Source organism: Bubalus bubalis, chromosome 3 (genome assembly GCF_019923935.1).
Source record: "Bubalus bubalis isolate 160015118507 breed Murrah chromosome 3, NDDB_SH_1, whole genome shotgun sequence".
In the NCBI taxonomy this organism is placed as follows: Eukaryota; Metazoa; Chordata; class Mammalia; order Artiodactyla; family Bovidae; genus Bubalus; species Bubalus bubalis.
Genome location: NC_059159.1, coordinates 142,429,875 through 142,452,482, shown reverse-complemented (window position 1 = coordinate 142,452,482; position 22,608 = coordinate 142,429,875). Strand labels below are relative to the sequence as shown.

Here is a 22,608-nt window from a genome sequence, read left to right as displayed (position 1 = left end):
GAGAAAACATAAAGCAGGGTCCCCCCCGTGGCTAATTGACCCAATGAAGACTCCAATGAAGTGCGCATCCCTTTCTTCTCCAAGGAAGCCTCTCTCGTCCTCTATCCAGTCTCTCATGAAAGTCTGTAAAGATCCACGTCTATTGGATGTGCCTCAAAACAAGTGAACAGGGCTTCCCTGCTGGCTCGGTGGTAAAGAATCCACCTGCCGATGCAGGTGACGTGGGTTCAATCCTGTCCCCAGCTTCCTGTCCCCAAAGCAGACCCCCAACCATTGCCTCAGAATTCTGGGCTCAGTGTGCCTGGACATGGAGGGCTGTATGACCAGCGTGGAGGAAAGCAGGCTGAAGGTTTGGGCGGAGCTTGGACCACAAACTGGCAGCCCTCAACCCAGGAGGGACCTGGGTTCTAGGGGTAGGCACGCAGCTGAGCATTGCAGGGAGGCTGTGATTATGTCCGGGATGGCCCCACCATGGACAGAAGAAGCCAGAGCAGCAAGGAGAGGGAACAGAGCAAGGGGAAACCAGAATGCCTGGGTTGGGGGGTGGGGGTGGGTGGGTAGGGGGTGGGGGTCAGTTAAAGCCACAGTTCCACAGAGTAACTTTCTATTACATCCTCTTCAGGTTGATGGTTAGAAGAGGGGTTAACCAACACAGGAAGAATAATAAGATCTGTGACATAAATTACCTTTGTGAGCTTCCAAGAGGAAGTGTGAATGATTCCCAGGGATTTGCAGTACCCTAGAAGGCAATGGCACCCCACTCCAGTACTCTTGCCTGGCAAATCCCATGGACGGAGGAGCCTGGTAGGCTTCAGTCCATGGGGTCGCTAGGAGTCAGACACGACTGAGCGACTTCACTTTCACTTTTCACTTTCATGCATTGGAGAAGGAAATGGCAACCTACTCCAGTGTTCTTGCTTGGAGAATCCCAGGGACAGGGGAGCCTGGTAGGCTGCCGTCTATGGGGTCGAATAGAGTAGGACACGACTGAAGCGACTTAGCAGCAGCAGCAGCAGATCATCATCAAGTAGAATCTGTGGTCCCTTAGGAGGGATTAAGAATAGCCCATCCCTGGAGCTCTGGAAGCCTCTGAGGCTGGCAGGCAGCAGTGTTATCCCAGTTTACTTTAACTAAAAGTATACACCTTTCTTGGAGACAAGCAAAGACTTCAAATACTCACTACCTATAATTTAGGTATACAGCACAGAGTATATTGAACCAGATACTAAAATTATGAATATATGATAAAAACTACACATCTATGAGTTCACAGATACTATATGTGGTCTGCTTTTATGACTTTCATTGTCCCACTTCTTTTAAGGCCATCTGGAAATCAATTAATCCATTTAAGTGAGTAAAAATGCCCATTTAATAAACACTAAGGAAACACTTTCAAGTGAACTGGTAAGAAGTAAGAGCATGGGGGAAATCATACATACAGAGTTTTATTTCTCAAGAGACTGCCTGAGTGGAAAATAACCTATTCTACACCATTTAATTCTGTTGTGAAAGGTTGCGACTGTTGCCAAATGCATTTCAGTTCTCTGTTCTTGCCTAATAGTAGATATCTGAGGAGCCAGATGCCAAAAGTGTAACCCAGAACAGTTCTTGAAATTACCTTTGTGAATAAAAACAAGAGTTCAAAAAGTCAAAAGAGCTGGCTGGAGCTCAGAGAAGAGAGAACAAATGTAGCTGCAGGAAAAAAAAAAAAAAGAGAGAGAGAAAGAAAGGAAAGCAATTAAGAAATTTGAGTGTGCTTTTAGGTCTTGGGAGAACCAGGAGAGCAGCAGAGAGTAGGGATGGGGGGCTGGAAGGCCCCTGGCATCAGACACACCCCATTTACCAGTATCACTTATGTCCCTACAAATGCTTTCAACTTAGTACAACTTTGCCACTTAGGCAGCAGCTTGAAAGCATCACTTAAATCACTGCATTTGCTTCTTGAAAGGCTCCTGCAATTCTGGATTTGCTGACAGGGCAGCATGAACCCAATCCACATGCATCCACTGTGCTGACACACATGGAAAAATCATATTTATATTCTTATTGGTGTGTATCTCAATCTGGCTACAAGAGACTGAGCCAGCTTAACAATGATCCCGCATAAAGTGATCTAATATTGCACAAACGTTTGAATACAACTCAGCAGTTGTTTGCAATGAACAAACTGAATTCCAGAAATTATTAACTTATACAAAGTGGAAAAAAAAAAAAAGAGCTAAGAAAAGACGATTGTTGTTTCATAGGTTTAGAGTTTCTATTCTGCGAGATGGAAAAGTTCTGCAGATTTGTTGCACAGGTGAATACATAACACTAGTGAAGTGTATACTTAAAAGTGGTTAAGATGGTCAATTTTACGTTATGTGTTTTCTACTGGATTGAAAAACTAATAAAATTTACTTTATTAAATGCAAAAAAAGAGTGCATTAATTTCATGTCTCATACTTGGCTAAAACCACTGCATACTGCACTAATTAAATGGAGTTTCCTGTGAAAAAGAGAAAATCAGAGAGAAAGAGAGAGAAAAAGGTTACTCGGATATAAAGTGAAGTGAAAGTTGCTCAGTCGTGTCCAGCTCTTTGTGACCCCATGGATTACATAGTCCATGGAATTCTCCACACCAGAATACTGGAGTGGGTAGCCTTTCCCTTCTCCAGGAGATCGTCCCAACCCAGGGATCGAATCCAGGTCTCTGGCATTGCAGATGGATTCTTTACCAGCTGAGCCACAAGGGAAGCCCAAGAATACTGGAGGAGTAGCCTATCCCTTTTCCAGCGGATCTTCCTGACCCAGGATTTGAACTGGGGTGTCCTGCATTGCAGGCAGATTCTTTACCAACTGAGATATCAGGGAAGCCCTCCTCCAATATAAAGACCAGCTTTAAATTCCAATCAGAACAAAAAGGAGAAAATTTAAGGTTGGAGATCCCAAATTGGTTTGATTTCTTTGGAATAGTCCACTGTGACAATATGACATGGCAATTCCAAGATTTTTACTTTAAAAAATCTTAACAGGGTGACCTATCAGATAGGTCACCCAAAGTTCAGGTGTCCCTCCTGAAGCAGGCTGTGATGGGTGAGGTCCTCTCCTGCTGTAGGTAGACCTAGAATCACCTACCCCACTCCAGTCCTCCTCAGCTCAGGCCTCCAGTTGGGAGGAAGATTCATACATCCCATTGTTTTTCGGTTGCCCAATGGAACTACCACAATTAGGTATTTAATTTTGTTATTAACTGGCTTACAGAGTTTTAGATTAACATGTGAGCGGGCTCCGAGTCCAAATAGGAGCCTAGAAGTTTTCTGTTCAACTAGTGCTTCTGTTGGAGAAGGCAATGGCACCCCACTCCAGTACTCTTGCCTGGAAAATCCCATGAATGGAGGAGCCTGGTAGGCTCCAGTCCATGGGGTCACTGAGGGTCAGACACGACTGAGCGACTTCACTTTGACTTTTCACTTTCACGCATTGGAGAAGGAGATGGCAACCCACTCCAGTGTTCTTGCCTGGAGAATCCCAGGGATGCGGGAGCCTGGTGGGCTGCCGTCTATGGGGTCGCACAGAGTCGGACACGACGGAAGTGACTTAGCAGCAGCAGCAACAACAAAGCTCCATACAGTGGGTGGCTTAAAAAATAGAGACTGATTGTCTCACAATTCTGGAGGCCAGATGTCAGAAAGCAAGGTGTGGGTCGTGGTCTTGGTTCCTTCTGAGAGTTTCAGAGGGGAATTTGTTCCAGGCCTCTCCCCTAGTAGTGTGTGGATGCTACTGCTCCATCACTCCAACCCTCCATCTCCACATGGTCTTCCTCTTATAAGGATGCCAGTCACATGGGATAAGGAGCCTGCTCTACTCCAGGATGACCTCATCCTAACTAATGACACCTGCAAGGACCCTAGTCCCAAATAAGGGGACATTTTGTGGTAAAAGGGATTAGGACTTCAACATATCATCTGGGGGCAGGGGACACAATTCAACCTACAACAGCTTCTCCAAAGATGAACCCTAGGGATTCCCAGGTAGCACAGTGGTGAAGAAACCACCTGCCAATGCAGGAGATGCAAGAGAGGTGGGTTCAATCCCTGGGTTGGGGAGATCCCTTGGAGGAGGAAATGGCACCCTGCTCCTTGCCTGGGAAATTCCATGGACAGAGAAGTCTGGTGTGAAAAGGTGAGACATGACTGAGTGACCAAGCACACACACAATAACATATAAAAATACAAGTTTTTCAAAAGATGAACTCTAAGACCAGCAGCATGGGCATCACCTGGGAATTTGTTTGCAACGTAAATTCCTGGACATTACCGTAGACATACTGACTCAAATCTTGGAAATGCAGCCAAGATGGTATATTTTACAATAATGTATATTTTAACAAGCCTTCAGGAAATTCTGAGGCATGCTAGAGTTTGAGACCCACTAATAAACCATCAGATCAGATCAGATCAGATCAGTCGCTCAGTCATATCCGGCTCTTTGCAACCCCATGAATCGCAGCACGCCAGGCCTCCCTGTCCATCACCAACTCCCGAAGTTCACTGCGACTCACGTCCATCAAGTCAGCCATCTCATCCTCTGTCGTCCCCTTCTTCTCCTGCCCCCAATCCCTCCCAGCATCAGAGTCTTTTCCAATGAGCAGCTCTTTGCATGAGGTGGCCAAAGTACTGGAGTTTCAGCTTTAGCATCATTCCTTCCAAAGAAATCCCAGGGCTGATCTCCTTCAGAATGGACTGGTTGGATCGCCTTGCAGTCCAAAGGACTCTCAAGAGTCTTCTCCAACACCACAGTTCAAAAGCATCAATTCTTCGGCGCTCAGCCTTCTTCACAGTCCAACTCTCACATCCATATGTGACCACAGGAAAAACCATAGCCTTGACTAGACGAACCTTTGTTGGCAAAGTAATGTCTCTGCTTTTGAATATACTATCTAGGTTGGTCATAACTTTCCTTCCAAGAAGTAAGCGTCTTTTAGTTTCATGGCTGCAGTCACCATCTGCAGTGATTTTGGAGCCCAGAAAAATAAAGTCTGCCACTGTTTCCACTGTTTCCCCATCTATTTCCCATGAAGTGATGGGACCAGATGCCATGATCTTAGTTTTCTGAATGTTGAATTTAAGCCAACTTTTTCACTCTCCACTTTCACTTTCATCAAGAGGCTTTTGAGTTCCTCTTCTTTCTGCCATAAGGGTGGTGTCATCTGCATATCTGAGGTAATTGATATTTCTCCCAGCAATCTTGATTCCAGCTTGTGTTTCTTCCAGTCCAGCGTTTCTCATGATGTACTCTGCATATAAGTTAAATAAACAGGGTGACAATATACAGCCTTGACATACTGTTTTTCCTATTTGGAACCAGTCTGTTGTTCCATGTCCAGTTCTAACTGTTGCTTCCTGACCTGCATACAAATTTCTCAAGAGGCAGATCAGGTGGTCTGGTATTCCCATCTCTTGAAGAATTTTCCACAGTTTATTGTGATCCACACAGTCAAAGGCTTTGGCATAGTCAATAAAGCAGAAATAGATGTTTTTCTGGAACTCTCTTGCTTTTTCTATGATCCAGCGGATGTTGGCAATTGACCTCTGGTTCCTCTGCCTTTTCTAAAACCAGCTTGAACATCTGGAAGTTCACGGTTCACATATTGCTGAAGCCTGGCTTGGAGAATTTTGAGCATTACTTTACTAGTGTGTGAGATGAGTGCAATTGTGCGGTAGTTTGAGCATTCTTTGGCATTGCCTTTCTTTGGGATTGGAATGAAAACTGACCTTTTCCAGTCCTGTGGCCTCTGCTGAGTTTTTCAAATTTGCTGGCATATTGAGTGCAGCATTTTCACAGCATCATCTTTCAGGATTTGGAATAGCTCAACTGGAATTCCATCACCTCCACTAGCTTTGTTTGTAGTGATGCTTTCTAAGGCCCACTTGACTTCACATTCCAGGATGTCTGGCTCTGTGTGAATTATCACACCATCGTGATTATCTGGGTCATGAAGATCTCTTTCGTACAGTTCTTCTGTGTATTCTTGCCATCTCTTCTTAATATCTTCTGCTTCTGTTAGGTCCATACCATTTCTGTCCTTTATCAAGCTCATCTTTGCATGAAATGTTCCTTTGGTATCTCTGATTTTCTTGAAGAGATCCCTAGTCTTTCATACAAGACCTTTTAGAACTAACACCCAAAAAAGATGTCCTTTTCATTATAGGGAACTGGAATGCAAAAGTAGGAAGTCAAGAAACACCTGGAGTAACAGGCAAATTTGGCCTTGGAATACGGAATGAAGCAAGGCAAAGACTAATAGAGTTTTGCCAAAAAAATGCACTGGTCATAACAAACACCCTCTTCCAACAACACAAGAGAAGACTCTATACATGGACATCACCAGATGGTCAACACCGAAATCAGATTGATTATATTCTTTGCAGCCAAAGATGGAGAAGCTCTATACAGTCAGCAAAAAGAAGACCGGGAGCTGACTGTGGCTCAGACCATGAACTCCTTATTGCCAAATTCAGACTTAAATTGAAGAAAGTAGGAAAAACCACTAGACCATTCAGGTATGATCTAAATCAAATCCCTTATGATTACACAGTGGAAGTGAGAAATAGATTTAAGGGCCTAGATCTGATAGAGTGCCTGATGAACTATGGAATGAGGTTTGTGACATTGTACAGGAGACAGGGATCAAGACCATTCCCATAGAAAAGAAATGCAAGAAAGCAAAATGGCTGTCTGGGGAGGGCTTACAAATAGCTGATAGACCATAGTGTACATTAAAAAAAAATCATTTTGTAATGCTAAGTGTGTAACTTGCCCTTCCAACAGAGTTGCTAGCCTTGGGGCTATCTCTGACTGTATTCATCACCTAATGCTAATACTTATTCCTTACACAAAAGATGTAAGAATCTGAAGTTCTATGAAGGCCACATGTGACCTTCCAGGAAAGTTTTATTCCATCTGCTTGTAAGTATTATGAATTAACTGCCAAAATTAAAAGCCTAGAGACCAGACTTTCCTTGGAAAAAACTGCAAGATCTGGCAACACTGGATCCAATAACCCACATGGCAACAACCCACTATTGAGTGGCTGAGAGTTTCAACCAGCCACAGTCCTTACCATTCCCTCATACATCCCCAACACTGAGACTCCGAGCAGAACAATCCCACTCATTTACGTCACCTGTCCAGCCCCCTAAGGGCATTTGGATTTGATTAATGTCTGGGCAGGGGCTTCCCAGGTGGCACTAGTGGTAAAGAACCCGCCGGCCAATGCAGGCGACATAGACATGCCGGGTCAGTCCCTGGGTTGGAAAGATCCCCTGGAGGAGGGCATGGCAATCCACTCCAGTATTCCTGCCTGGAGAATCTCATGGACAGAGGAGCCTGGTGGGCTACAGGGTCACAAGGAGTGGGACACAACTGAAGCAACTTAGCATGCATGCACACACGTCTGGGCAGAGGGAAACTAAATTATCTGCTGCCTGAAATATGTAGCTGTTTCTGAGCAGCAAGTGTAGAGCAGAATTCTAGAAGCCAGTGTCTCTGATTAGCACTGACTTTGTTTGGCTTCACTTTCCACCAGGTAATGGAGCAAGTTATAAAATGACACAAACACCGAAGGTCAAAGTCTTGTAGTGACTTGCCCACGTGACAATGCATGAATGAGCTACAATATGGCAACACGAGATTTTCATTAAGGAACAAAGGGATGTGGAGGACATGAAGTTGAGATTTTTGAGACATCAGATTTGCCTCATTCAAGTATGTGCTCTGCTGAGTTGCAACAGCATATCAGCCTTGTTTCCAGAGAAGCATGTGGAGAAAAAGTCACTCTTCAAAAATACTTACAGAAATTTTAAGCCAAATCCTGGAGTGGAATTTGAACAAATTTGCCTTTAACACCAAGTAGTTTCTGTACAAAGGACACAGAAGGTACCATTTTTGCATTTTGCCCAGATCCCTGGGAGCAGCTCATGAAATACTGAGGGGAGTGGGAGTTTGGGGTCTCTGTCTTAGTGGTAAGGACAAGTCCAGAGAGTGGTGGTGGGAACTCACACATCCACGTGGAGGCAGGCTTCAATAACAGAAGTTTCAACAAGGGAACACACTTCATTGTGAAGCCTGAAGGAAGCTCTACTTGCCATGGAGTTCATCCCAAATATATATTTTAAAAAAATATATTAAATATGTATAATATATTTCTTAAAATTTTAATATATTATTTTATATATTTTATAAATATTTAAAATATATTTAAAATATATATTTAAATATATATTAAAAATAATAATTATACACTCAAAGATAATTGAACCAGAGGATACAGACAAGACAACACTATGAGTTGCAGGGCTACTTTCTGACAAATTCTTACATTTTATTCTCTCCTTAACTACCACTGCATCCCTACACCCTCAAGAAAGGAAAGAGAAGATGGAATATGTCACTGATGACTAAATGTTCTTCAAAACTGTTAGAATTTACAACAAGCATGATTTTCTCAAAGGCAAAGATGACTCTCTCAGAAAGACCTAATATTTTGAATAGTGTACTAAAAGTTACAACATTTCTTTATGGCAAAATAAATACCTATATTTAGGTATTTATTTTGGGACAAAATGGGACAGACTTGTAGTGTGAAAACAAGAGTGCACTTTCTCTCCTTAGTCCTTGGTATCACTGTATTAGTCAGGGTTCTCCAGAAACACAGAACCAATAGGATGCACATATGTAAAGGGAGGAAGAGATGTATTGTAAGGAACTGGCTCATGCCATCACGAGCTGACGAGTCCCGAGACCTGCAAGGTGAGTTGGCTGGACGTAGCTGGTGACCCAGGAGAGTCAATGTGTTAGTTTCAGTGTAAAGGCAGGAAAAAGCAATGTATCTGCTAAAGGGCTGTAAGGTAAGAGGACTCCCTATTATTCAGAGTAAAGTCAGCCTTTTTGCTCCATGCAAATCCTCAACTGATTAGATGAGGCCCACCCTCAATGGGGAGCACAATCCACTTTACTCAGTCTACAATTCAAATGTTAACCTCATCCAGAAACACCCTCAAGACACAATCCAGAATAATGTTTAACCAAATCCTGGGATACGCTGTGGCTCAGTCAGTTGACACATACATGTAATCATCATGGCTCCCCACATGCCCAATGGGTGAAAAAGCAAAGACAATCACCTCACAGGGATTTTCGAATCTGTGAGGAGCAAATACCCAGGGAAGACAAACATTTGTCTGACACCGTGGTGAAGAAGCCATCTCCTGAGGCCCCTCCTGCCCCTTCCACCTAATAGCTGCTCTTTGTAAGCTCACTCAACTTTTATTCAAGATCAGTTCAATTCATTTCAGTCGCTCAGTCGTGTTCAATTCTTTGCAACCCCATGGACTGCAGCACGCCATGCTTCCCTGTACATCACCAACTCCTGGAGTTTTTTCAAACTCATGTCATTGAGTTGGTGATGCCATTCAATCATCTCATCCTCTGCCGTCCCCTTTTCCTCCTGCCATCAATCTTTCCCAGCATCAGGGTCTTTTCAAAGGATTCAGGTCTTTGCATCAAGTGGCCAAAGAATTGGAGTTTCAGTTTCAGCATCAGTCCTTCCAATGAATATTCAGGACTGATTTCCTTTAGGATGGACAGGTTGGATCTCCTTGCTGTTCAAGGGACTCTCAAGAGTCTTCTCCAACACCACTGTTCAAAAGCATCAATTCTTTGATGCTCAGCTTTCTTTACCGTCCAACTCTCACATCCATACATAACTACTGGAAAAACTATAGCTTTGACTAGACGGACCTTTGTTGGCAAAGTAATGTCTTTGGTTTTTAATATGCTATCTAGGTTAGTCACAACTTTTCTTCCAAGGAGCAAGTGTCTTTTAATTTCATGGCTGCAATCACTGTCTGCAGTGATTTTGGAGTCCCCACAAAATGAAGTCTGCCACTGTTTCCACTGTTTCCCCATCTATTTCCCATGAAGTGATGGGACCAGATGCCATGATCTTAGTTTTCTGAATGTTGAATTTAAGCCAACTTTTTCACTCTCCTCTTTCACTTTCATCAAGAGGCTTTTTAGTTCTTCTTCGATTTACGCCATAAGTGTGGTGTCACTGGCACATCTGAGGTTATTGATATTTCTCCCAGAAATCTTGATCCCAGCTTGTGTTTCATCCAGCCCAGCATTTCTCATGATGTACTCTGCATATAAGTTAAATAAACAGGGTGACAATATACAGCCTCGACATACTCTTTTTCCTATTTGGAACCAGTCTGTTGTTTCATGTCCAGTTCTAACTGTTACTTCCTGACCTGAATACAGATTTCTCAGGAGGCAGGTCAGGTGGTCTGGTATTCCCATCTCTTGAAGAATTTTCCACAGTTTGTTGTGATCCATACAGTCAAAGGATTTGGCATAGTCAATAAAGCAGAAATAGAACTCCCTTGCTTTTTCCATGATCCAGCAGATGTTGGCAATTCGATCTCTGATTCCTCTGCCTTTTCTAAAACCAGCTTGAATATCTGGAAGTTCATGGTTCACGTATTGTTGAAGCCTGGCTTGGAGAATTTTGAGCATTACTTTACTAGTGTGTGAGATGAGTGCAATTGTTCAGTAGTTTGAGCATTCTTTGGCATTGCCTTTCTTTGGGATTGGAATGAAAACTGACCTTTTCCAGACCTGTGGCCACTGCTGCTTCTTTCAAATTTGCTGGCATATTGAGTGCAGCACTTTCACGGCATCATCTTTCAGGATTTGGAATAGCTCAACTGGAATTCCATCACCTCCACTAGCTTTGTTCATAGTGATGCTTTCTAAGGTCCACTTGACTTCACATTCCAGGATGTCTGGCTCTAGGTGAGTGATCATACCATCATGATTATCTGGGTGGTGAAGATCTCTTCTGTATAGTTCTTCTGAGTATTCTTGACACCTCTTCTTAATCTCTTCTGCTTTGGTTAGGTCCATACCACTTCTGTCCTTTATTATGCCCATCATTGCATGAAATGTTCCCTTGGTATCTCTAATTTTCCTGAAGAGATCTCTTAGTGTTTCCCATTCTACTGTTTTCCTCTATTTCTTTGCACTGATCACTGAGGAAGGCTTTCTTATCTTTCCTTGCTATTCTTTGGAACTCTGCATTCAAATGGGTATATCTTTCCTTTTCTCCTTTGCTTTTCACTTCTCTTCTTTTTACAGCTATTTGTAAGCCCTCCTCAGACAGCCATTTTGCTTTTTTGCATTTCTATTTCTTGGGGATGGTCTTGATCCCTGTCCATAGTCCATCAGGTAATCTGTCTATCAGATCTAGTCCCTTAAATCTATTTCTCACTTCCATTGTATTGATTTAGGTCATACCTGAATGGTCTAGTGGTTTTCCCTACTTTCTTCAATTTAAGTCTGAATTTGGCAATAAAGAGTTCGTGATCTGAGCCACAGTCAGGTCCCGGTCTTGTTTTTCCTGACTGTATAGAGTTTCTCAACCTTTGGCTGCAAAGAATATATCAATCTGATTTCAGTGTTTACCATCTGGTGATGTCCATGTGTAGCGTCTTCTCTTGTGTTGTTGGAAAAGTGCTTGCTCTGACCAGTGTGTTCTCTTGGCAAAACTCTACTAGCCTTTGCCCTGCTTCATTCTGTACTCCAAGGCCAAACTTGTCTGTTACTCCAGGTGTTTGTTGAGTTTCTACTTTTGCATTCCAGTCCCCTATAATGAAAAGGACATCTTTTTTGGGTGTTAATTCTAGAAAGCCTTGTAGGTCTTCATCAGATCAGATCAGATCAGATAAGTCGCTCAGTCGTGTCCGACTCTTTGTGACCCCATGAATCGCAGCATGCCAGGCCTCCCTATCCATCACCAACTCCCGGAGTTCACTCAGACTCATGTCCATCGAGTCAGTGATGCCATCCAGCCATCTCATCCTCTGTCATCCCCTTCTCCTCCTGCACCCAATCCCTCCCAGCATCAGAGTCTTTTCCAATGAGTCAACTCTTCACATGAGGTGGCCAAAGTACTGGAGTTTCAGCTTTAGCATCATTCCTTCCAAAGAAATCCCAGGGCTGATCTCCTTCAGAATGGATTGGTTGGATCTCCTTGCAGTCCAAAGGACTCTCAAGAGTCTTCTCCAACACCACAGTTCAAAAGCATCAATTCTTCGGCGCTCAGCCTTCTTCACAGTCCAACTCTCACATCCATACATGACCACAGGAAAAACCATAGCCTTGACTAGCCAGACCTTTGTTGGCAAAGTAACCCTTCAACTTCAGCTTCTTCAGAATTACTGGGTGGGGTATAGACTTTGACTACCTTGATATTGAATGGTTTGCTTTGGAAATGAAGATTCTGTCATTTTTGAGATTGCATCCAAGTACTGCATTTCTTACTCTTTTGTTGACTATGATGGCTACTTCATTTCTTCTAGGGATTCTTGCCCACAGTTGTAGTTATAATGGTAATCTGAGTTATATTCACCCATTCCAGTCTATTTTAGTTTGCTGATTCCTAAAATGTTGACGTTCACTCTTGCCATCTCCTGTTTGACCGCTTCCAATTTGCCTTGATTCATGGACCTAACATTCCAGGCTTCTATGCAATATTCAAGATCACTGCACAATGAACTATGTAGAGCTGTGTGGCACTATGCACCTGACTGAATGGCTACAATTAGAAACAGATATTGACAATAAAAAGGGCTGATGGAACTAGAACTCCAACCCATTTCTGGAAAGGCTGTAAACTGGTGCAGCCACATTAGAAAAAAGTTTGGCAATTTCTTATAGAGTTAAATGTACTCATTACGTGACCCAGAAATCCCACTCCATTGTATTTACCCCAAATAAATGAAAACTTACATCCACACACACATCTGTATGTGAATATTTACAGTAGCTTTATTCATGATCACCACATACTAGAAACAACCCAAATGTCCTTTAATGGGTGAACAAATTAAAAAACAGCATACAATGGAATACTATTCAGGATTAAAAATGAGAAACTGACTCATACTTGAATCTCAAAAGCATTATGTTGAGTGAAAGAAACTGGTCTCAAAAGATTGAATATAGGTCTACTTAAATAATTTTTGAAAACACAAAACTATAGTGATAGAGAATGGCTCAGCGACCACCAGAGGGTATGGAGTGGAAGGTGGGTGTGACTCTAAGGGGTGAGTACAAGGGCATTTTGGGGGCAAATGGACTATTCTGAATCCTGGTTTGGGAGGTGGTTATACAAATCTACACACATGTTACCTTTAATAGAACTATACAACTCTCCTCCAACATCAAATTTACTGTATAATAATTTTAAAACAAGTGGCTAAAGAAATTGCATGTCATTCACTTTATGCAGAGGATAAATGCATCTAATGGAAAATTTCTATGAACTGGGAGTCAGTCAACAGAAGTTGAACTCAGAATATACACACACACAGGTAACAGTAACACCTCACCATCATTTGTACATTCTGATATACAAAGGGAGCAAATGACATTCTTGACTTACTAGGCATGCAGGCATGCCCAGTTGCTCAGTCATGTCTGACTCTTTTGCCACCCCATGGACTACAGCCTGCTAGGCTTCTCTGTCCATGGGATCTCCCAGGCAAGAATATTGGAGTGGGTTGCCATTTCCTTCTCCAAGGGATCTTCTTGGCCCAAGGATTAAACCCACGTCTTCTGTGGCTCCTGCATTGGCAAGCAGAGTCTTTACCACTGAGCCACCTGGGCAGGCTGAGTTACCAGGCATTACCTAATAATTCTCTGAAACGGCAGAACAGTTGTGATCTATATAATTTCTTTCCCAGGAACTTTGCATTTATGATCTCTGACAACAGCCTTAAGGGAGAAAATTTAGGTTTAGAGATATATGGTAAGGGTTTCCTGGGTTGCTCAGCTGGTAAAGAATCTCCATGCAATGCAGGAGAACTTGGTTCAATTCCTGGGTTGGGAAGTTCTCCTGAAGAAGGGATAGGCTACCCACTCCAGTTTTCTTGAGCTTACCCGGTGGCTCAGATGGTAAAGAATCTGTCTGCAACACAGGAGACCTGGGTTCAATCCCTGGGTTGGGAAGATTCCCTGGAGGAGGGCATGGCAACCCACTCCAGTATTCTGGCCTGGAGAATCCCTATAGAAGGAGGAGCTACAGTCCATGGGGTTGCAAAGAGTTGGACACAACTGAGTGACTAAGCACAGCATAGCACATAGATAGGAAAGGATTTGCTCTGGATTTTGATCTCGGGTCTGTCTAGTTTTCACATCACCATACAAAGTCACAGCAAAGATTACACTCTGATTCCTCTCTTTTTTCTGCTGAACCCTGAGCAGCCCTCTAATCCTCTGTGCTCTTAGAGTCCTGCTCTTCCTTTAATGCTGTAGTTCTCAATGGGGGAGAGGGGAAGAGTCTGTACCCAGGGGACATGTGGTAACATCTGGAGGCATTTTTTAATTGTGACAGCTAGAGGAGAGGATGCTCTCTGGTGGGTAGAAGCCAGAGATGTTGATAAACATCCCACAATGCACAGGACAGTCCCCTGAATGATTATGCAGCCCAATATGTCACCAGTGCCGAGGCTGAGAACTTCCCAGAAACACATCCATGGAGAAGACTCTTGAGACAGCAAGGAGATCAAACCAGTCAGTCCTAAAGGAAATCAACCCTGAATATCCATTGGAAGGACTGATGCTGAAGCTGAAGCTCCAATACTTTGGCCACCTGATGCTAAGAGCTGACTCACTGGAAAAACCCTGATGCTGGGCAAGATTGAGGGCCGGAGAAGGGTGCAATACAGGACGAAATGGTTGGATGGCATCACTGACTCAATGGACATGAGTTTGAGCAAACTCCGAGAAGTGGTGAAAGATGGGGAGGCCTGGCGTGCTGCAGTCCATGGGGTTGCAAAGAGTCGGACATGACTGAGCGACTGAACGACAACAAATGAGCCAGACACTTTGCTAGCTATGTTTATATTCTCATCTCACATATCTCCTCAAAACCCTTCTGAGGTATTAATTGATCCCAATTTATAGTTAAGAAGGTTCCTGTTCAGATGCATAAAAGAACGTGCTCAGAGCCCAGTGTTGAGACAAGAAGCAGTGGGCATCCCAGGCCCTTCTGACTGCAAAGCACAGGTCCCCACAGTGAGGTGCCAAGCCCTCTGTACACCTCCCCTCACTTCCACCTTCTCTGGTCTCAAAAATCACCTCTTAGCCCTGAGAGATCTGCAAATAAGGGGGAGCTGCTGGGCTGGCAAAAGGGTACATCTGAATTTCAGAGGCTCCAGGAAACAGGTGGGGCCTGTCATCACTAAGAACCACCCAGGATTGCGCCATCCATCCCTCCCTCAGCCCCCAGGGTGATGATGTGTGTCCTCCACCCAAACTGTCCAGAGACACTCCCAGCTGCATGTTCTTGGATGACTTCCTCTCCTCTCCCACCAGCCCATGTTGGTTGCTGAATTCATCACAGGGAGCAGGGCCCTCAGGCAGGGGGCCAGGGACTGGGACACATCATAGAACAACGAACTATAGTCAGTTTCCCACAGTAACATCCGACAGACAGGGTGTGCCTGAGAAAATCAGCAGAACGCTTTAACAACAAGTCCTGCAGTCACCCCTGAGTGATTCTGCTTCAATCTCACCCTTTCATATAATGGGTGTCGACAGTTTCAACAGTTAAAAATGAGGTGCGTATAAGACAGAGGGAAAGAGAAGAGAGAAAGAAAGATAAGAGACAGATTTCCCTGGCTGTCCAGTAGTGAAGACTCCATGCTTCCACTGCAGGAGGGCATGGGTTCCTGGTCGGGGAACTAAGATCCTGCATGCTGTGTGGCACAGCCAAAAAAATAAATTAAAAGTATTAAAAAAAAAAAAAAAGAAGAGAAAAACAGAAGTAGGAAAACAGAGGGAAGGCAGAGGAACAGTGTGAGAGGAGAAGAGCATATGCTCTTAAGCCTAAAGCTTAGCATGAAACTTAAAACACAGACGATCTCATGACAAACAAGGAAGAACTCAAGACCCGGGACCCACTGGCAAACCAAGTGCGACCACATGGGTGGAAGCTACTGCAGACCTACTCCAGACAACTGCAGCTGGGCCTCAGGGCAGGCCGCACACCCCAGTTCTCCAACTCAGCAAGGCCGAGTGGTCCCCGAGGAGGGTCCAGGCTGGTGGTTGTGCTGTCTGGCCGCTGGGAGCCGGCAGTGCCCCTCCCCCGCCCCAGCACAGCACTCACAGTTCCAGGATCAGGATGACGTCCGTCTTGTTCTCGTAAACCTCGTGCAGGGTGATGACGTTGGGGTGCTGGATCTCCTTCAGGATGCTGACCTCCCGCTCGATGTCCTCGCGGCTCACGCCCCGTCGGCTGGATTTGGTCCTCCTTTTCTTGATGAATTTGGCGGCATACTGTAGACCGGTGCTTTTCTCACGGCATTTCTTCACGACAGCAAACTGCCCACTGCAGAGAGAAGGAAGAGGTCCCAGGTCATTCACATGTTCTTTGTGTGCTGCGCTTAGTCCCTCAGTCATGTCCCACTGTCTGCAACCCCACGGACTGTAGCCCGCCAGTCTCCTCTGTCCATGGGATTCTACAGGCAAGAATACTGGAGTGGGTCGTCATGCCCTCCTCCAGGGGATATATGTTCTTTATTGTTCACTAAAACCCAGGTTTGGGCAAGAATGTGGTCCCACGGCGGTGGGTGGGGGGAACAATAGGATTGTAAATAAGGAAGTCCAAATTGTGGGAAATTAATAAATTCAATAGAGAAATTTCTTCTTATAATTTGGCTCCATTAATTTAAGCCTCTTTCTTTATGAACAATGCTGCAAAGAATATAATTTCCTTTCTTGAATCACATTTTATTAAATGGATAATAACACCTCCATTTCTCTGTTCTCCTCCTTCTCCCCCATTTCAGATTCAGGGGCCACAGGAAGGAGTTCCCTCCCATTGGGCCTCACTTCCTTGTTCTTGTCCTGTATTCTAGGAAAGCAAGGGGTTTGGATCAAGGAAATGGCAGAAATATACAGGGTCCTGCCTTCAATGATGTATTTCTAGCACGTACTAAGTCGCTTCAGTCACGTCCAACTCTGTGTGACCCTATGGACTGTAGCCTGCCAGGCTCCTCTGTCCATGGGATCCTCCAGGCAAGAATACTGGAGTGGGTTGCCATTTCCTTCTCCAGGGGATCTTCCTGACCCAGGGACTGACCCAGCCTGCATTGCAGGCTGATGCTTTACCGTCTGAGCCGCTAGGGAAGCACAAATACTTATTAATTGAAACACATCAACAACAACAAAAACACAAGTAATACCTCATTTTATTGGGCTTTACTTTATGCGCTTCACAGATAGTTTTTACAATTTGAAGGTCTGTAGCAATCTAGAGAATCCCAGGGATGGGGGAGCCTGGTGGGCTGCCATCTATGGGGTCGCACAGAGTCGGACACAACTGAAGCGACTTAGCAGCAGCAGCAGCAATCTAGTATTGAGCACACCTATTTGCTCCATTTTTCCAATAGCATTTGCTCACATGTCTCTGTTTGCAGTATTTCACACTTTTTCATGATTATTATATTTGTTACAGTAGTTTGAGATCAGTGATCTTTGATGTTATCCCTGAGAAAAGATTACAACTTGCTGAAGGCTCAGATGATAGTGAGCAATTTTTTGCAATGAAATATTTTCTAATTAAGGTATCTATCTTGTTTTCTTTTTTTTTTAAAGGTTTACCGCTATTGCACACCTACGAGACTACAGTACAGTGTGCGACTTTTTTATGTAGTTATTTTTGACTCACTTTATTGCAATCTTTGCTTTATTGACATGGTCTGGAACTGAACCTGCAATGTCCAAGTCTGCCTCTATATGTTTTGTTCATACTTCAGGGACTGATAAGTCATATGCACTTAGACATTTGTTGGATGCTTCTTCAGTATCACCTCTCTCCTCTTCTTTTCCCAAAATATCTACCTCCAGGGTTTTTGGTTCTGGGAAGCCAAGGTCCACCCCCAACCATAGATATGGTTCTTGTGACCTAGACTAATCCAATTTGTGCACTATATTCTTTTTTTTGGAGAATGTGAAGACAAAGATTTTTGTTAAGACACTTTGACCCTCCTCCCTCCCAGAGCTGCTGCCAGTCATCTTGGGGCCACTCCTGATCTAAAGCAGAGGCACAACCGGTCAAAGGAAAGAAAACAGGTCTGTGGTAACCCTGTGGAGGGGCTGGATCAACCCTAGCCTGAAGTCGTCTGCCTTTAGACTTTCAGCAACATAAGCCAATTAAATTCCCTTTACTGCTAAAGCCAGTTTGGGTTTTTTATTTCTTGCAGAGGAACGCATCCTAAATTCGACAGCAGAGCCTTCTACCCATATGCTGTTGCTAAGTCGTGTCCTACGCTTTGCAATAAAAGAATACAATAACAGAGCTTGACACAAAATAGTAAAGTGACCATGTAAGCAGAGGAGAAGCAAGTAGTATACCCTTAGAGTAAGTGAAACACAATGGAAAGGTGCTTCCTATGTCAGTGCTGGGACCCTCACTTCCTCCCTAGCACCCGAGTGCCAAGGGCCAATCCAGCCATCACAGGATGGGCACATTTCTGAGCACCTTCTGGGGAACTGTTATGTGGAGAATTATCACTGTTATTCTTTGCTAGATTTATTCTCCTCACATGAAAACAAAAGGAAGACAGAAAAATCAAGTTAAGGCTAATATTTTGATGTTAAAGAATGGATACATTAAAACATTACTCATTTACTTTGGCAGTGGGAGGCCCATGAAGATAAAAACACATAGTGAAGAAGTATTTTTATAGCAGTGCCAATTTTTTTGCATGACAGGTTATTAATACTTTCTTTCCCCGGTCAGCAGAATCGCAGAGATGCTGAAGAATAAATCACATCAGAACACTAGCTCCTACTGCCTGTAAGCTCACAACCTTAAAGAGTCATGGGAAATGTTATGACTTTATTACAATCATTTTCTGATTTCCCTGGGGAGTGGAACACTGGGCTTTCCCTCTGGTAGGGGGTGGGGGGTGGGCTGCAGAGATGGGGCTTATGAAGAAAAGAGGAAAAACAGCCTGAATACAAAACAACATTAGCTTTCCAGAAGCCAGTGAAGTGGTGCTTGTAACCTCTGTCCTCAAAAATACAGTACCACTTCCCCACTAAGCATTCTCAAGGGGCCCCAGGACTCAGCCCAGCCAAGGACCTCTGACCCACAGCAACACATGATTCTAGGAGCTGGGCCCATGCATGCGTCTGGCAGTCACAGCCACTCGTCAGGCAGGCTTAAGGCAAACTCAGTGACTTGAATCACATTGCTTTAAAAAAACAAAAACAAAGAGCCAAAGGGAAAAAAAGTCATCAGGAGAGCCACAAGGTATTTTAAATGCAAGCCTAAAATCAAAGATTTTCACAGCCAAATATTCCATGTTGGCATTCGATGCTTTCAGTTATGGGAAGTGAGAGCATCAGGTTCCCAACCCTAAGGCTAAATTCAAGTGTGGTTCTGAACACCCTGTGTTTCAAGGCCAAGAGTGTGTGCACACATCTAAGATGACCGTGTCGCCCAGGTTTGTAGCTAATATCTAGAACCCATTCCCTCACCAAACCATTGACCCCTCGGTCACACTTCAGGGTCCTCTCATGAGCAGTCTGAAGGTGGGAGAGGCCCCCGCACAGGAGAAGATGTGATTCTAGTGCCCCCCATGGCAGCATGCTAGCATCTGAGCTAACTTTGGCTGCAGGATGTCAGAGGAGAGTGTAGAACAATTTGGGGAAACACTTTCTAGATCTATCTCAATGCCACCTCTTTAAAGACACTTTTCCTTATTTATCACCCATTCTTCAACAATCTGCCTCCCCATCCCTTTGCTCCAGTGAGTGCTGCATCCCAGAGTCCACAGGGCACCTCACACCCCTCTGTGGCACCTTAGCAGGCTGAGGACAGACTCCTCGGAGAAGAAACTTGTCTCAAGCACAGTGATTTGCTTTGCGAGACCTAATTCCCATTGGACTATTGGTTAACTGCTGCTCCCAACTTTCCCTTCCTGATCCAGCTTCCGGGGTAGGAGGAGAGCAAACACACAGAGAAGCCAGGCCACCTGCCACCTAGGGGACTGGCTGTCGCTCCAGCCCACCCCAGTCCTGTGACAAACACACGAGACACCTCAGTGACTGATACCCACACAGGCAGTGGATGGGGAACATAGCTTCCTTACTAGAAAACAGAAACATTTAAACTTGACAAGACAGAGTACAGGCAATCCTTATTTTCTCCAGGATCTTTATTTGCAAATTCACTTACTCCTTACAATTTTGTTTGTAATCTAAAAAACTCAATACTCATAGTACTTTCGTGGTCATTTGTGGATCTGACCACAAATGACCAGACGTGGTCAGACATGTGTGTTCCCAGCTGAGCTCGGTCAAGGGCACGCTCTGCCTCCTTGTTTCAGCTCTCACACTGACAACAGTGTCCTTTTCATAGTCTGTTCAGTGCCGTGTTTTCAGTTCCATTTTGCATTTTATGCTTTTTCTTCATGATTTCACTATTTAAAATGGCCCCCAAGCATGGTATTGAAGAGCTGTCCAGTGTTCATTAAGCATGGAGGCTATGGTGTGCCTTACAGAGAAAACACGTGTTAGACAAGCCACGCTTGGCATGAGATATAGTGCTGTTGGCCATGAGATCAACATTAATGCATCGACTATATACATATAATAAGGTGCCTTTAAACAGAAACACAACAGACAAGGTTATGTGCTGATCTATTGGTAAAAATGTGACCCGCTCACAGGACCCTAACTCTGTATTTCCTCCAGGACCACTGGTTCTGTATCCACTAAGTCCGTGTTTGTGATGAATTTATAGAACATTAACTACCATGACGAGCACTGACCATGTGTCATTTTTTGTTTTTTGTTTTTTTTCATAACATTCTCTGTCATCTAATAACTGACAGTTTATTACATTAGGTACAGCCAGCCACACTCATTTTCAAATGAAAACTTTCCATTTAAGGTAATGTTTATTAACCACCAGTGGTCAGATGCATATAAAGACAAGAGCCATCCCAGCTATATAAGAGTTATCTACTAAAAAAAAAAAAAGTGTTTCAAACATAATCACAAATTTCATTAAAAAGAAAAAACTTTGGCTAAAAGGACCAAAACTTCAATAAAATAACCTAATCTAATTTTGGAGGCTTTCTTGTTGGCTCAGTGGTAAGGAATTCACCTGCCAATGTAGGAGACACGGGTTCAATCCTTGGGTTGGGAAGATCCCCTGGAGAAGGGAATGGCAACCCACTCCAGTAGTTTTGCCTGGGAAATCCCATGGACAGAGGAGCCTGGCGGGCTACAAGTCCATGGGGTCTCAAAAGACTTGGACATGACTGACTAAACAACAACAATCTAATTTCCAATCTGATTTCCTTGTCTTATTTATTAATATATCTAATTCACACAGTATACCCTGGCAGTCATTCAATGAGCTTTATCCAGGATGCTATGCAAGGCATTTTACATGAAATTCACATTATCACCACCTCATCTATCAATGAGAAAACCAAGCTTCAGAGAGATTTTTAAAATTGTGCCAAATCACTCAGCAAGTAAGTTGCATAATTGAGAACTGGAGCCAAACCCAAGTGCATTTGCCTCCAGAGCTCTATTCAATGAGCACAGTTGCTATACTGGGCTTGTGTCCATCCTGCCTGAGATACAAGCCACCTCCTGTGAAGTCACAGACAGGACTGGAACATCACTCAGGAAAGAGTTTTGTAAGGGGAAGACAAAGAGAGGGGCCTTGTGGTTAAGTAAGTTGGGGCAATGGAGCTTCCTCTTCACTGAAAATTCAAACAGTGTTTAATTAACTAAAACCATGGCTTTTACACGCTCAGGGGGGCTCTGTGACCAAAGGAAAACCCTGTTTATGTGTAAGCTTAGGAAGCAAGATGCTAACACTGAGAAAGAACCACAGAAGGTTCATTCCCAAGGTCAGCATACAAGGATTACATGCAACTGATGAAGCATTTGTGTCTATAATTAGTTCCATCTCTCCCCTCCTTCCAAGATTTGCAATACAGTTTTTAATTAACACAAAATGATTTTTACTTTTGAATTCATATATCAAGCTTCTGGCAAAATTTTAGTGCTGGTGAGGAGCCTGGCAGGCTACAGTCCATGGGGTCGCAAAGAGTCAGACATGACTGAGCAATTAAGCACATTTTTCTTGAAGAGTTGCATTCTGAGAGTGGCATAGACACAGATCCTGCTAGAATACAGGAATTACAGGTCTTAAACAAGAGGTGAGGTGACAGAAAAGATTGTTCAAGGATGAGTTCGCATTTGATAATAATTCACATTTACGGCAGGCGATGAAAACCCCAAAGAGCTTATAGAGTAATGGAGAGAGAAGCTTGTTAACACTGTAAGGTGGGAAGGGCCACAGAAAGGACACGGCCCCTTGGGACCACTTCAGGGGAGAGGATGGGGTTGGAAGACCCAAGCAGTGTCCTGAAGTCTGGGCTCCAGCCAAAAGAGGAAGAAACTGTGTGTTGGAGGGATGGCTTCCAAGAGGAAAAAGAGCATGACCCAGGGCAGGGAGGCATG

The 22,608-nt window shown here is 43.9% G+C and overlaps 1 protein-coding gene across 6 annotated transcripts in view; it reads right to left on the bottom strand.

Annotated features, from left to right (window-relative positions):
• DAPK1 (death associated protein kinase 1) overlaps positions 1-22,608 on the bottom strand; it is a 211,172-nt gene that overhangs the window by 83,362 nt on the left and 105,202 nt on the right. For all 6 annotated transcript variants that reach the window (XM_025281989.3, XM_025281986.3, XM_006071719.4 and 3 more), the window contains exon 3: positions 16,220-16,441. In XM_025281989.3, the coding sequence (XP_025137774.2) occupies positions 16,220-16,441 (222 nt within the window). The remainder of the gene's footprint in view (positions 1-16,219; positions 16,442-22,608) is intronic.